At 37.2% G+C, this 17,501-nt stretch overlaps 1 protein-coding gene across 10 annotated transcripts in view; it reads right to left on the bottom strand.

Moving 5' to 3' along the window:
• Positions 1-17,501, bottom strand: part of ASH1L (ASH1 like histone lysine methyltransferase) — a 208,014-nt gene that overhangs the window by 103,390 nt on the left and 87,123 nt on the right. For all 10 annotated transcript variants that reach the window (XM_010802923.4, XM_024989639.2, XM_015462302.3 and 7 more), the window contains one exon: positions 3,998-4,742. In XM_010802923.4, the coding sequence (XP_010801225.1) occupies positions 3,998-4,742 (745 nt within the window). The remainder of the gene's footprint in view (positions 1-3,997; positions 4,743-17,501) is intronic.

Below are 17,501 nucleotides of genomic sequence, written 5' to 3'. Positions count from 1 at the left end.
CCAGGACAACTTAAGTCCATGCAACACAACTACTGAGCACGAGGTCTAGCGCCCACGTGCTGCAACTACTGAAGCCTGCAGGCCCTGGAGCCTCTGCTCTGCAACGAGAAGCCAATGGAATGAGAAACCTGCACACTGCACTAGAGTAGCTGCCGTTCATCACAACTAGAGAAAACCCATGTGCAGCAACAGCCAAACTTAAACAATTAACTAAAAAAAAGAGGCAGAATCCAATTTCATTCCCATTCTTATGCAATATAAAATTTGGGGGCACACAACATTGTCAAGCAACTATCCTCCAATAAACAAGTATAAATAATAAAAATAAAAACTTTGGGGGCACCATTTATTGAATACAGTTTTCTTTCTTTATTGATATGTAGGGTTACCTTTGTCATATGAGCAAGCTTGCATGCATGGATCTTGTTTCTCTTACCTAGTTCTATACTCAGTTCTATGCTGCTGCTGCTGCTGCTAAGTCGCTTCAGTCGTGTCCCACTCTGTGTGACCCCATAGACAGCAGCCTACCAGGCTCTCCCGTCCCTGGGATTCTCCAGGCAAGAACACTGGAGTGGGCTGCCACTTCCTTCTCCAACGCATGAAAGTGAAAACTGAAAGTGAAGTCGCTCAGTCGTGTCTGACCCTCAGCAACCCCATGGACTGCAGCCTACCAGGCTCCTCTGTCCATGGGATTTTCCAGGCAAAAGTACTGGAGTGGGGTGCCAGTCGCTAAGCTGTGTCCGACTCTTTGTGACCCCATGGATGTAGCCCACCAGGCTCCTCTGTCCATGGGATTTCCCAGTCAAGAATATTGGGCTGGGTTGCCATTTCCTTCTCCAGTGGATCTTCTCAACTCAGAGACTGAACCGGAGTTACCTGCATCTCCTGCTTTGCAGGCACATTCTTTACCACTGAGCAACCAGGGACGCCCCTGGCTGAATAAACCATAGCTTAAAATTAAGTCTTAGGGCAAATCAGGTGTTTTATTTCACTCCTAGGTATATACCCTAGAGAAATTAGTATCCTATCCAGCAGTGAACATTAGAGGAATGTTAAGAGCAGTATTTTTGGATAATAGTGTCAAGCTGAAAATAACCCAACAGTAAAACAGAAAACTCTACATTTTGCATCAACATGGATAGATCTAGGGATTATCATACGCAATGAAGTTAAGTCATAAAGAGGAAGAGAAATACCATGATATCATTTATACATGGAATCTAAAGTATGACACAAATGAACCTATCTACAAAATAGAAAGATTCACAGACACAGAGAACAGATTTGCAGTTGCCAAGAGGGAGAAGGGGTGGAGAAGAGAAGGATTGGGAGTCTGGGATTAGCAAATGCAAACCAGTATATACAGGACGGATAAATAACAAGGTCCTGCTGTATACCACAGGGAACTATATTCAATATCCTGTGATAAAACAATATGGAAAAGAAGATGAGAAAGAATACATATGTGTGTATGTATATATATATATACACCCCCCCACGTATATATGTATAACTGAGTTACTCTGCTGTGCAGCAGAAATTGATGGATCATCTATACTTTAGTAATTTAAAGAAAACTTGTATTATACACAAACAATGGATAACACGTAACAACAAAAAAGAGGTAACTACAACTACGTGCAAAAACAGAGATGGTTTTACATGTTGAGCAAAAAAGGTGTGGCACAAAAGCATATATTCTATGTAATTCCATTTCAGTGAAGTTAAGGGAAGGATAAACTAAACTATCAATGTATTGTCTAGCACTGAATACTTAAATGGTATTAAAAAAAGGTATACATCAGGAGACTGATTATAGCTACTGGCAAGGAAGTGGTGTATGACTGGGCAAGAACATGGAGTATTACCAATGTTCTTTCTATACATTCACCCATTCTATATCTAAAACTGAGTTTTATAATTTTCTAGGCATAAAGTTCTTACAGTTGTCATATTTTAATCTCTGATATATAGTTTAACTCCTTTTTACTTTCTAATTTTATTATTACCTTTTTCTTTCCTTATTGATCAACCTTACCACAAGTTTATATATTTTATTAATTATCATTAGTATTACTAATGTTGGTCTTCAGTGATTCTCTCTACTATAACTTAGTTTTATTTTGTTAATTTAATGTATATGTTTTATCTCTGTCCGTCACATTTTGGGAATTATTCTCATTTTTCTGATTTCTGAACTGGACTCTTTGCAACCAAGCAGGAGCTTGTGAGGCTTTCCCAGGACAGATCGCTCCCTTATATCCTCTGCTTTAGTTTTCTCTAAACTTAACGTCGAAAATAGCATCTGATGCACATTTCCTGAAGTTGTTTTATAGATGGTAAAACGACCATCAGATTAAAGAAATTAACTACTACTTGATGATCCTGAACACCACAGACCTCCTGGCACCTAAGGACTGATGATGTAACCTCTGACACCACCCTGTTCCCTCACCATCAACCAACCATTCAGAGATCTGTGCATGAGCTGATCATATACCTGGGATGCTCTTCCCTCACCTTGTCTTTAAAAACGTTCTCCTAAAACTCACCAGGGAGTTCAGGCTTTTTAAGCACTAGTTGTCCTAACTTCTTGCTTGGTGCCCTTATAATAAATGCTGCACACTTTCCTTCACCACAACCCGCTGTCAGTAGTTTGGCTTTACTGTGTAAAGGCAATCTAGACACCAGTTTTGTTCAATAATATCTTCATTCATCAATCTTCAGCATTCTTGAAAATAACATAAGCATTACTGGCTATAAATAACCCTCTAGGTACCCCTTCTGATACATTTCAAAGTTTCAATATGTAGCACAATATTCATTCAGTTCTAAATATTTTTAATATTTTAATTAAAAAAACTACAAAAATCTACTGGGAATATAACTTATAGAAACTACATATTATACGCAATCTTGATAAATAACTGGTAATAAATGCAGCACTAACTCATACCTTATACAAGAGTAAATTTCAACTGATTTAAGACATGTATGTAAAAAAGTAATATATAATCCTTTGAAGGAGAATAATTAAGTTATTATATATTCTTAGCATGCAGTAACATACTATATATACTAAATTACAAGATCTTCAAGATATATAAAAAGTTACCATTTACACAGAACAACAGCCTTGTATATGTACATATTTGAAAATGCATCAAGAAGAGTAAAAAAATACATAATATACTGTTAATAGTCTTATCCATGAAAAGAACAGGATTTGAGAAGAATTGAGATTATGTGAAAAGATAATTTAAACTCTTGAATCAGTATACTTCTAGTTTCACAGATTTATTTATAACTACATATTCTCTCAGGAAAAAAAATGTAAATCTCTATAAGAAAGTATTTTTTATAGATGTACGCATAGAGAACTACAAAAAACCTCTGTAAACAGTGGTCGGTGGTTAAAACTCTGCCCTTTCACTGCAGGGGACACAGGTTTGATAACACACTCTGCACGGCAAGACCAAAAAACAAACCAAAATCAAATAATCTTCAGGGAAAGAATCTGATTGGATATATAACAAAAGGATTAAATGATCTTTCCAGGGGGTGATTTCTGACTTTCTGCCCTACACCTTTTGGGAAAAAGTAAAAACATAAAAAAGAAGCCATTAAAAAATAATCTACCATGCATGAAGACTTAAAAAATTTATTTGATGACAGGGATGACAAGTTTAGAGCACAGAGGAGATAAGATAGTCTGACAGTAAATATGATTCTGCTCACATAGTTATACAACATAATCTTTCTGGGTCTTGATTTCTTCATCTGTATAGTGATGGCCTTGGCTACATTGTTACATTCCCCCTTTCTTATTAATTATTCATAATTTTGACAACCAGAAGTATGCGAACACTTAGAACAGAACAGGTCTTACATAGTGAAAGGTTACTAGATCAACTGAACGATTCAGCTGCAAAGATATGTTACATTTGCACATAAGCTAGCTTCCTCTACACAAATGAAACATTAAATGAGGAATTACCTTTTAGCATTCTCCTCTTCTTCTTCTTCCTCTGGGAATGGCTTCTGCTTTTTCTTGGTCTGTTCTTCCAATAGCCAACTTTTCCTCTTCAATCCCTTTTTATGGTCTGGATTCAGGTTTACACTCTGAACAACAGCTTCAATAACATCTGTAACTGTATCAGGACCAAGGTGCAGTGCTGTTCCTTCTTCGCCTTCATTTAATTCTGAACCAACAAATTGGGCAGCTTGGAATGCTTGCATTGATACCACAGCCTGGAGAGGACATTTCCGAGGTCGACCTGGTCTGCGTTTAACAAAGTTATTCCCTGTCCTGGCCTGTCTTTGAAGTTTTTTGGCTTTTAAAATTTTATTGACATGGTCCAGGTTTTTCTTGGTGGCCAAGATTTTGTCATAATTGCACATTTTCCGAGCTTGGCGCTGCATAGCTTCTACTACACTTCTTTTAATATGATGGGGGGAATGGCTGCTTGGCAACTTTTCAGAAAGGAGTGAGATGCTACTACTGCAAGAGTCACTGGGGACTGCAGGCACTAGAAGGCTGTCTGGTTTTCCTAGGGTTCGCTCCTTGCTGAGGCTGTGGACTGGACTGGAGGAAGGTGGCACAGAAGCAGATGCAATCACAGCATCAATATTTTTCTCCAAGGGCTCTTGGTCCTCATGTTGTACCATTCGCTGCAGCAGACTATCCACAGAGTCATCCCCAGAAGAAACCAATCTTGGACTTCGAGAGGGAACTCCATTCACTAAATAAGACAACAAATCACACGTGATAAAAACTGAACACAACTAGTTACTCAAATAACTTTATAGAAGATAAAAGGTAAGGAATACCACCGTATTATTCACACCAAGATTGAGTATCATAATATCATATGCATTTGTCTTTCACGGGCAAGTTGTTTCCCAAATAAGGTACATTACAATAACCACAGTTAAGTTCAAAGTTGGCCCATAGTCCCCTAATAATACATGGGTAAAAAAACAATTTTTACTCTGAGATGAAGAGCAGAAAGACGAGTTTCTTTCTTTATTACTACTATTTTTGCTGCACTGAGTCTTTGCTGCGGTGCTCGGGCATTTCACTAGTTGTGGTACACAGGTTTAGATCCCCATGGCACGTTGGATCTTAGTTCCCCGACCAGGGATTAAACCCACGTCCCCTGCATTGGAAGGTGGATTCCTAACCTCTGGACCACCAGGGAAGTCCCTAGAATTTATTTCTTTAAAAATAAAAGTTCAGTTAAGAGATTTGACAGCTAAATATTGAAGAAAGAACTAAACTTTAAATACATACGATGTTTCTATAATACAACAGTGTGTGCTCAGTTGTGTCCAAACTCTTTGTGACCCCATGGACTATATAGCCTGTCAGGCTCCTCTGTCCATGGGATCTTCCAGGCAAGAATACTGGAGTGGGTTGCCAATTACTCATTGAGAGGATGGATGTTCTTGATCCAGGGATTGAACCCAAGACTCTTGTGCCTCTTGCATTGGCAGGTGGATTCTTTACCATTAGCGCCACCTAGGCAGTTCAGTGTTTTTTTCTGACAATGTTTTAAAAGGGCAAAGGAATAAAAGAAATTCTCTTCTTGGGAAAAGGTTTAAAATTACGATAGAAAACACCTTGATAAACTATTTCAGAAAGAATACATGTTGATGGTAAGATTTGAAAACAAGTTGTCTTACCTCTAAAATAAGCTTATGGTTACCAAAGTGGGGAGGAGGAATAAATTAGGAGTTTGGGATTACCAGCTTAACCGAATCACTTTGTTGTATGTCTGAAATATACAATAAAAAGCAAAAACAAAAAACAAATGGTCTTAGATAAACCTTACCTTAGTGATCCCAACGATTTGGTGGTATTTGTTTGGTGTCTATAGCAACTTTTTAAGACTATAAATAATGTGGGACATTTTCAACTTCCTCTGGCAAGCTGTATTAGTTTTACAATGTTATAAAAATAATAGGTCACTTCCCAAGATGCCTAGTTTACTATAAGTGATCACCAGTTATACTTCTTCAAAGTTAATCAATAGATTTCTAATCTATATGACTTTAAAATGTGATATCATTTTAGTTATTCCTTTACAAATTCTAGCCACTCTAGATTACAATCTCATCAGACTACAAGAAAATTTTTCTCAAATTACCAACATCTTCCTTCAAATATATCCAATTGTCTCATTTAAATTCAGTATTTTTAAAATTTCAAACTTTTAGCTGTATTTTTTCTTTTTTAGAAAACTTTTTATTTTCTATTAGGGTACAGCCGATTAACATTGTCACAGTTTCAGCTAAACGGTAAAGGGACTCAGCCCCATCCATTCTCCCCCGAACTCCCCACCCATCCACACAGCCACATAACTTTAAGCAGAGTTCCACGTGCTACACGGGCCTCCCTCGTGGCTCAAATGGTAAAGAATCTGCTTGCAATACAGGAGACCCAAGTTTGACTCCTGGGTTGGGAAGATTCCCTGGAGAAAGACATGGCAACTCACTCCAGTATTCTTGCCTGGAGAATGCCATGGACAGAGAAGCCTGGCAAGCAAGTCCATGGGGTTGCAAAGAGCTGGACATGACTGAGCAACTAACACACACTACCTCACTCACTTGTTCGCTATACAGTAGGTCCTTGTTGGTCATCCATTCAAAATACAGCAGTGTGTGTCCATTTCAAACTCCCAAACTATCTCTTTCCCCAGTCATAAGCCCCCCAACCATAAGTTCTTTCTCTATGTCTGTGAGTTCTGTTAAGTTCATTTCTTACAATCATTTCTTTTAAGATTTCATATATAAGGAATGTCATATAATTCTCCTTCTGATTTAACGTCTCTCTGTATGACAACCTCTAGGTCCATCCATGTTGCTGCAAATGACATTATTTCATTCTCTGTAATGGTTGAGTGATATTCCATTGTATATATGTACATCTTCTTTATTGATTTCTCTGTTGGTGGACATTTAGATTGCTTCCATGTCTTGGCTACTGTAAACAGTGCTGCAAAGAACACTGGAGTGTGTGTGTCCTCTTGGACAATGTTTTTCTCTGGGTATATGACCAGAAGTGGGATTCCAGGGTCATAGTGCAGTTCTATTTTTAGTTTCTTAAGGAACCTCCATACTGTTCTCCACAGTGGCTGTACCAATTTTCATTCCCAGCAACATTGCAGGTGGGTTCCTTTCTCTCCAGACTGTCTCCAGCATTTGTTGTTTATAGATTTGTTGATGATGATCATTCTGACTGCTGTAGTTTTGATTTGCATTTCTCTAATACTTAGGGATGTTGAGCACTTTTCCATGAGCTTCTTGGCCAGGTGTATGTCTTCTTTAGAAAAATGTCTATTTATGTCTCTTCAAATATTTTCTTGGGTCCTTTCTCTCTTCTCCCCTTCAAGGACCCCTATAATGCAAATATTGGTGAACTTAATTTTGTCACAGAGGTCTTAGGTTATCTTCATTTCTCTTTATTCCTTTTCTTATATTCTGTTTTGTGGCACTGGTTTCTACCATTCTGTCTTCCAGGTCACTTATTTGTTCTTCTGCTTCAATTATTCTGTTACTGATTCCTTCCTATGTATTGTTCATCTCTGTTTGTTTGTTCTATAGTTCTTCTAGGTCTTTGTTAAACATTTCTTCTCCTTTTTTTCCCTCCGAGGTCCTGGATCACCTCCATTATCATTATTCTGACTCCTTTTCTGGAAGGGTTGCCTATCTTCACTTCATTAGCTGTTTTTCTAGGGTTTTATCATGGCTCTTCATCTGGGACAAAATTCTCTGTCTTTTCATTTTAACTTTCTGTAACTGTTGTTTTTGTTTTGGAGTTGCCGGATTCAGTTCTTCTTGCTTCGTCTGACTGCCCTCTATCTGGTGGATGAGACTATCTAAGAGCTTTGGGGAAGCTTCCTACTTTCAGATATATTTTAATATCACCACTGTTTAAAATCTTGCCTCCACTGTTTTTATGATAACATACTTTGATTACCTTCCAATTACTTGTGACTGAACTAACTTTAGAGATCCTTAATCCCTAATACTTGTCATTTACCTTTTAGACCTACTTTCCCACTGGGAAAATGCTTATTCTCATAGTTTCAAAGTAATCCTCCTGATTACTTTTTTCGGTAAATGATACCATAAAGCCAACTATTCAAGATTATATGTACTGAGAACCAATCATGTGGCTGGAATCATTTGATCTACGCTCAAGACAAAATAATCTAATTTATTCTCCCCACAAGCCATAAATTTTTGTCTTATGTTAGTTTGATTTCTTGGCCATATCTACTTTTCTTCATACTACTACAACAACTCAAGACCAAGCTAATCTTATCTCCCTGCCCTAAACTGCTTGCAGGGCTATTAAAACATGTATACAACTCCTCTAATGCTTCTCATACCAAGTGAGAGTATCTAATTCCCCTCCCATGAATATGAGCTACCCTTAGTGAGTTGTTTCTAGAAAAAAGAATTTGATGGAAATATGAATGTGGTGATTTCTAAGGTTATGCTAGAAAAGGAAACACAGCTTTCACCTGGGTTTCTCTCAGGACAGATGCCCTTGGAACCCAGCTTCCACATTGCAAGAAAGTGTAAGAATAAATCCTGGGTTCAAAATTCTGAAAATTATTTTTGTCTCCTCTTTCCTATCATCAACTGCCCAGAAATACCAAAGGTTTTTCATTCTTAAGAATAAATTTAAAACAGAGTCTTAAAATGGGTATACTGTTTGGAATTTCATTCCGGAGCCACTCACCTAGGGTTACCTCACACCTTACTTTCTAAATTAATTCCATCTTACCAAATTCTAGTCTGCCAAATCTCTGTTGTTTTTTTCCCTTAACTTTTCTTAATTTACTTTTTGGCTGTGCTGAGTCTTTGTTACTTTTCAAGGGCTTTCTCTAGTTGTGGCGAGGGGAACCTACTCTTTGTTACAGTGCTCAGCCTTCTCACTGCCATGGTTTCTCTTGTTGCAGGACACAACCTTTAGAAGCTGGGCTTCAGAAGTTGCAGCATGTGAACTCAGTACTTGTGACTTGTGGGTTCCAGAGCATGAGTCCAGTAGTTGTGGTGCATGGGTTTAGCTACCTTGTGAAATGTGGAGTCTTCCCAGATCAGGAATTGAACCTTTGTTTCCTGCATTTGCAGAGGGACTCAGGGAAATCCTATCTCTCTTTTTTTTGTTTGTTTTTGCAGTCTGCTCCATCTAGGACATTATGCTGGGCATGCTACATTTTATTTCTGGCCACACTGCATGGCATGCAGAATCATAGTTCTACAACAAGGGTGACCACACCATCATGGTTAACTGGGTCATTAAGATCTTTTTCTTTCTGACCCCATAGACTGTAGCTCACCAGGCTCCTCTGTCCATGGAATTCTCCAGGCAAGAATACTGGAGTGGCCTGCCATTCTCTTCTCCAGGGGTCTTGCCAACCTTGGGATCGAACCTGGGTCTCCTGTACTGCAGGCAGATTCGTTACCAACTGAGGTACCAGGGAACTCCTTTTAACTTTAGTCAATCTAATATATATGAAACAATATCTCATTAAGAATTTAATTGCATTTTTCTAATAAGTGAGCATAGTTTCACGTGTGCTTAGTCACTTAGTCGTGTCCAACTCTTTGTGACCCCATGGACTGCAGCCTGCCAGGCTCCTCTGTCCATGGGGATTCTCCAGGAAGAATACTGGAGTGGGTTGCCATTCCCTGCTCCAGGTGATCTTCCCAAACCAGGGATCAACCCAGGTCTCCCACATTGCAGGTGGATTCTTTACCATCTGAGTCACGAGCAGAGCCTTGTGGCTCATGAAGTATTTTCATGTACTTCACTGCAACTCATAAGCAGTCTTTTGAAATGATGCTATTCAAAAAATTTCCCCATTATTTTTATTGGGTACCTTCACTGGTTTGTTCTGTTTTATTTTTTTTAAAGTTTTACTGAGATATAATTGACATAGGACATATATTAGTTCCACATGTACAACAGTAATAATGATTTGATATTTGTATATACTGCAAAATGATCACCATTACCATGCATAGTTACAAATTCTTTTTACTTCTGTGTTTTTTCATTTTCTTAATGTCTTTAGAAGAGCAAAAGTTTAAAAAGTTGATGAAGCTCAATTTATCTAATTTTTTTTTTTTGCTTTAACAGTTCATGCTTTTTATCCTACTTAAGAAATCTTTGAATATCCCAAGGTCATAAAGATTTCCTACTAAGTATACTTCTGAAAGTTCTATAGTTTGAGAAACTACAGACAGGTATATATTCTATTTCAAGTTAAATTCTACATATGGTATAAGGTTTTTTTTTTTTTATTCCGTAAGTATATCCAGCAGTTCCAACACCATTTGGTACAAAAGATTATCCCTGGTCCACAAAAATACAGTATATGTGCAGAAAATCAATTTAAAAATCTACGGGAATGTCTGTTTTTCTAGTGTCTATTCTGTTGCACTGAAAGATCTATATATCCTTTCACCAAAAACAGTCTTGAGTAATTTATAGTACGTCTTTGTATCAGTCAGTAGAAGTCTTCTAATTTTGTTCTCAAGAAGAGCATACATGTTTTACTTTTTAAGATATTTTATGTATCTATATAAATTATAGAGTTTGGAACTTCATATTTTAAAAAGCCAGCTGGAATTCTGATTGAAATTCCATTAAATCTATCAATTAATTTTGACAGAAGTGACATTTTAACAATACTGATTCCTCCAAGCAAATGATTAATCTAGAATATCTGTTTAATCTTTTAACCTTTGTCAATAATGCTTCATACTTTTTATCATCTAGATCTTGTATATTTATAACTTTTAATACAATTGTAAATGGTATTTTGCTTACATTTCAATTACTAATTATTCATTGCTGGTATGCAGAAATATATTTTATGTTCAGCTTATATACCTTTCTTAAACTCATTTTCTAGGTGCAGTAGCTTTTTTCTGACAGACTTCTTAGAAATCTTCCTATGGATCAAATTATCTGTAAATATAATTTTTTTCTTCTTCCTGTCTTACCTGTATGCCTTTTATTTCTAAGAATTGGGGTTTTGGGGGGGGCAGTTTTTAAAAATTTATTTTTAATTGGAGAATAATTGCTATACAATGTTGTATTGGTTTCTGCCACACTTCAACATGAATCAGCTATAGGTATACACATGTCCCCTCCCTCTTAAAACTCCCTCCTACCTTCCGCCACATCCCAGCTTACTAGATTGTCACAGAGTACCGGGATGAGCTCCCTACGCTATACTGCAACTCCCCATTAGCTATCTATTTTATATATGGTATTGTATATATTTCAGTGATACTCTTTTTCAATTCATCCCACTCTCTCCTTCCCCCTCTGTGTCCATAAGTATGTTCTTTATGTCTAAGTCTCTATTTCTGTCCTGCAAATAGGCTCATCAGTACCATTTTTCTAGATTCTATATATATGCATTAATAAATGATATTTATTTTTCTCTGACTTCACTGGGTATAAGAGGCTCTAGGTTCATCCCCTTACTAGAACTGACTCAAATTCATTGCTTTTTATGTCTGAGTAATATTCCATTGTATATATGTACCACATCTTTTTTATCCATTCATCTCTTGATGGGCATCTAGGTTGCTTCCATGTCCTGGCTATTGTAAACAGTGCTGAAATGGACATTGTGGGCATATCTGTCTTTTTCAATTATACATATATAACCTGTTTCAGCGTATATGCTCAGTAGTGGGTCATATGTTACTTTTGTTCCTAGTTTGTAAGAAATCTCCATAATGTTCTCCATATTGTCTGTATCAATTTACATTTCTACCAACAGTGCAAGAGGGCTCCCTTTTCTCTACATCCTCTCTAGCATTTACTGTTCGTAGATTTTTTGATGATGGCCAGCCATTCTAACTGGTGTGAGGGGATACCTCATTGTAGTTCTGATTTCCATTTCTCTAATGCAAGATGTTGAGTGTTTTTTCATGTGTTTATTAGCCATCTGAATGCCTTCTTCAGAGAAATGTCTGTTTAGTAGGTCTTCTGTCCATTTTTTGATTGGGTTGATTTCATGATGTTGAGCTGCTTGTGTATTCTGGAGATTAATCCTATGTTAGTTGCTTCATTTGCAATTATTTTCTCCCATTCTTACTGCTGTCTTTTCATCTTGTTTATTTCTTCTTAAGGTAATTATTGCTATATATGTCCCTACTGGCATTTTCTTGATTGTTTTGAGTTTGTAGGTCTTTTCCTTCTCTTGTGTTTCCTGCCTAGAGAAACATTTGTTGTACAGCTGGTTTGGTGGTGCTAAATTCTCCTTACTTTTGTTTGTCTGTAAAGCTGTTGATTTCTCCATCAATTCTGAATGAGATCCAAGATCTTGTTGTAGATTTTTCCTTTTCATTACTTTAAATATATCCTGCCATTCCCATCTGGCCTGTAGAGTTTCTGTTGAAAGACCAGCTATTAACTGTATGGGGTTTCCCCTGTATATTACTTGTTGCTTTTCCCTTGCTGCTTTTAACAGCTTTTCTTTGTGTTTAATTTTTGTTAGTTTGATTAATATGTGAAAGAATTGGTGCTTTTCTTTTTAAATGGATGTCAGATTTTGTCAAATGTTTTCTCTTTAGGTACTTAGAAAATTGTAATTTTCTCACTTACTGTTGATTTCATAAGGGATTTTCTAATGTTAATCCAGTCCTGTGTTTCTGGAATAAACTCACGTGGACGTGGTATGCTAAGCATTCAACATATTGAATTCAATTTGATAACATTTTGTATCATTTGCATTCATGCATAGGAACAATACTACTCTGTGTTTTCTGGTACTGTGTGTGTTGCTTGGTTTCAGAATCAGGGTGATGGTGGCCTCATAAAATGCATTGGGAAAATGTTTCTACTTTCTGGAATAGTTTTTGTATAATTAGTATTCTTTTCTTTGCATGTTCATGATTAAAACTATTTGGGTTTTGAATTTTCATTACAGAAAGGTTTTAAACTATAGGTGGAATTTATTAAATAGATATGAGGCTATTTAGGCTATTTGTTCTTGAGTTTGTAAATGTTTTTTCTCTTTTTATCAAATTTATTGGCAAAAAACTGCTCATTACGCTCCCTTATTAGCCTCCTGTGGTATGTAGTAATTGCAGTGATATCCTTTCATTCTTGATACTGTTAATTCAGTTTCTTTTTTCTTAATCCTTTTGGCTAGAGTTCACACCTTTAAAAAAATTTTCAGATAAGGAATACACCTTCAGACACAGAAGGGCATGCAGAACACCAGCTACAAGAGTACCTGACCAAAGGAAAAGAATATACAGAACCATGCAAAACTCAGTAGGAGGAAGAAGGAACTAGGGGAAAAAACAGGAATCTTAGTAGGACTGGAGGTCCCCTTGGTGTGTGGGGGAACTGAAGCAGGGGTCTGATCCCCACATTAGGGCAACTGTCTAAGTCAGAAGAGAAACATTTAAAGCTGGGAGTGGAACAGCTGATCTGTGGCTATTTTCATTCACACCTGTGGAATGAGACTCAGACAGTCCTTGCTGCAGCCATACATACCCTGGACAGGGAAGCAGGTCCCCTGGAAAGCGCAGCACCTGGGAGCTGGAGTTTAGGGATTGTGGAGCAATCCCAGGGTGAGGGCTGCTGTGAGTGAGGAGACTGTGGTGGGAAACGCCTGTGGAGGACAGCAGGCAGCCAAGGAAGCCAGGCGATACTGCTGAGTCATGTGTAGGGGGGTGGAGCCATCACCACAGCCTCTCTCCTCACAGGCCAGCATGTGGAGATGGGAAGGAGGTTCAAAAGGGAGTGGATACGGGTACTCTTTCTACCCCCTTCTGATGCCTATGTCAGAAGCTTTCTCTATCTCCTTTATACTTTAGTAAAACTTTATTACACACACACACACAAAAAAGAATGTTTATAGAGAAAGGATGATACAAAAATATTGCAGACTTTTTGGACCCTTGAAGGCATTTAATGCATGCACTTCAACAAGAAATTAATTAAATGAACAACTCCAGCAACTCCTTAAAAGTGGAACTTAATCATGGAAACCATGCCTTAGGTATCATCTACCTTAGCTCTGTCTAAAATGTTTGTCTTGGCTAATCAGGTGTGCTCTGGGAATTCTGTGGGTGTTCTCCACCAATTCAATTGCCTTTCCTCTTCTCCCTTGCATCACCTCTGAGTGTTAGGCATTGTTGTTAATATGTAGCATGGAAACATATTGAGCTTCTGTTGATATTTTTTTTTCTATTACAACTCTTAAAAGCTTTGTTGTTAGTTTGAAAAGGAGTTTTACAACATATCAATGCAAACTTTTCTTTTAATATTCAAACAAAACACCTTTGAGAGTTACCTCTTCTGAGATAATATAATTTACACTTGTACAAAATTCATTTTGCTCTAAATTAAGGTAAATAAATAATTTGTGCAATATGTCCCACTCTCTCTGTGTGGTCTAACATTTTCCAAAGTAAGCTGTTTGTACTATTTCTTTCTTACTTTATTGTCATTTAAAACAATAATAAATCAAAAAAAAAAAAAGGGAGTGGATAGATGTATACCTTTTGGGCTTCCCTGGTGGCTCAGAGGTTAAAGTGTCTGCCTGGAATGCAGGAGACACGCGTTCGATCCCTGGGTTGGGAAGATCCCTGGAGAAGGAAATGGTAACCCACTCCAGTATTCTTGCCTGGAGAATCCCATGGACGGAGGAGCCTGGTAGGCTACAGTCCATGGGGTCGCAAAGAGTCAGACATGACTGAGCGACTTCACTTTCACTTTCATGGCTAATTCACGTTGAGGTTTGACAGAAAACAACAAAATTCTGTAAAGCAATTATCCTTCAATAAAAAAATAAATTAAAAAAGAATTTTTTCAGTAAACCAGTATAAGCTTTCAGCAATTTTTCTATGCTATTTATTTTTACTCTTGTATTTGTCAAATTTTCTTCTGCCTAACTTGGGTTTAACTTGCTGTATAGTCTTTAGCTTCCTACAGGTGAGAGTTTGGGCTACTGACCTAGACCTTTATTATTTTATAATGTAACTCTATAAAGCTAAGAACACAGACTTAGCTATACCCTGTAAATTTTTATGTATTATCATTTTTATTCAATTTAAAAGATATTTCTGGACTTCCCTGGTGGTACAGTAGATAAGAATCTGCCTCTGAATGCAGGAGACATAGGTTTGATCCTTGGTCTGGAAAGATTCCACATGGCGAGGGGGTAACTAAGCCTATGAATCGAACTACTGAAATGTACCCACCTACAGCCTGTGCTCTACAACAACAGAAGTCACTGCCAAGAAAAGCTCACGCAGCACAGTGAAGAGTAGTCCCTGCTCACTAAAACTACAGAAACCTTTGTGCAGCAACAAAGACCAATCATAGTCAAACAAATAAACAAAACAAATAAAATATTTAAACAAATTAAAAAAAATTCTATCTGTGCTTTCCTCTTTGACTTATGCGGTATTTAGAAGTGTGTTGTTGGGCTTCCCTGGTGGCTCAGTGGTAAATAATCCACCTGGCAATGCAAGAGACATGGGTTTGATCCCCAGTCCAGGAAGATTCCACACAATGCAGAGTAACTAAGCCATGTGCCTCAAATACCGAGCTCATGAACCACAACTACTGAAGCCTGGGTCCTAGAATTCATTCTCCACAACAAGAGAAGCGATGAGAAACCTGTGCACTGCAACGAGAGAGTGGCCCCAGCTGACGCAACTACAGAAAAAGCTCACGAAGCAACAAAGACACAGCACAGTCATAAATACATACATAATTTTTTTAAAAAAAGAGATGTGTTGCTGAATTTTCACGTTTTGGGGGGGATGTCAAGATACCTTGTGTTACTTAGTAACACAAGTTATTTGTGTTACTGAATTCTAATTCAATTTCACTGCGTTCTTAAAATATATTCTATATGATTTCAATCTTTTAAAGTTTATTAAGAAGCTTTACAGCCCAGAATATGATAATAGCTTGGTATAATTTCACATGAATGTCAAAGAATATGAGAACAGGGTGTTGTCTATTTACTTATTGACAATTCCTGGAATGCTTCGATTCTTTGGTAAAGCCATGTTTCCAACTAGCATGACTTTTCTGTGTGAAGAACATTTCTAGTACTGTAAACCTGCTGACAACAAATCTTTTAAGTTGTTTTTCTGATTATGTTTATTTTGCCTTCATCTGTGAAGGGTATTTTTCTGGTCCAAGAATTTTAAACTGATACTTTTTTTTTCCCTGTCAGCATTTTAAAGACATCATTTCATTATCTTCCTGGTTAGGATTTGTGGAACTTCATGGACCTATGGGTTTACAACGTTCATTAAACTATTAATTAATTATGGAAGATTATTTTTCAAATGATTTTTATTCCTAACTCCCTCCTTGTAAGACTCAGATCCTATGTATGTTGGCCTTCCTGATATTGTACAAGTTAATAAAACCGCGTTCATTTTATATCAGTCTTCTTACCCCACATTTACACTTCATTTTTATTATTTAAAAAAAATTTTTGGCCGTGCTGGGTCTTTGTCATGGCATGTGGGCTTTCTCTAACTGCAATGCATGGGCTTAGTTGCCACAAGGCATGTGAAATCTTAGTTCCCCGACCAGGGATCCAATCTGCGTCCCCTGCATTGGGAGGGTGTGTTCTTAACTACTGGACAACAAGGGAAGTCCCTACACTTCATTTTAGATAGATTTTAATAGTATTGCTTCAAGTTCAAAGAATTTTTCTTCTGGAGTGTCTATCTACTGTTGTCCCATTCAGTGAAATTTTCATTTCAGATATTTATCATCTAAAGAAGTTAACCCTAGATTTTTAAAATAGTTTCCATATTCACTATTCACTATATTCATGTTTTCCTTTAAATCCTCAAAGATAGCTATTTTAATATATTTGTCTGTTAATTCCAACACATACTATTTCTGTGCCAGTTCCCACTATTATTCCATATTTCATTTAGTCATATTTTCTTGCTTCTTGGCATGTCTATTAATTTTTGATTGATGCCAAATGCTGTAATGATACATTGTTAAGTGTTTCAATTTTGCTGTCTTCCTTTTTAAAATGTTAAGTTGGACAAATTGAATATACATAGTTCTGGTTGATTCATCTGCCTTTCAATTCAAAGATAAAGGCTGGCATTCCTGTGTTGCTAGAGTAAATGCAAATACCAGGTAAACCAAGATCAAGGATACCTAATCAAAAAAGAAACTCAGCTTTACAATGAAGAGAAATTAAATTTTCCTTTGGCTCTGCAAGGCAACTGGAGGCACTACCAATCTACAACAAAATTTTATTCATATTTTTCTTTGTCTCACAGGCAATATACATCTGCACAAGACACAGAAGGTGAGTGTGAGCTTGTGTTCAGGAACTCTTTCTTCTGCTTCACCCAAAGCTAAAACTGAAATAAGGATCCAGCTTCTGTGATAGATTTGTTTCTATCTGCTCTTGCACTGGAGTCACCATTAGGGTGTTACACATTCATGAAGGGAA

The sequence above is a fragment of the Bos taurus genome, chromosome 3 (genome assembly GCF_002263795.3).
Source record: "Bos taurus isolate L1 Dominette 01449 registration number 42190680 breed Hereford chromosome 3, ARS-UCD2.0, whole genome shotgun sequence".
NCBI classification, from domain to species: Eukaryota; Metazoa; Chordata; class Mammalia; order Artiodactyla; family Bovidae; genus Bos; species Bos taurus.
Note: the sequence above shows the minus strand (reverse complement) of the source record. Positions and strands in the feature narration are given on the sequence as shown.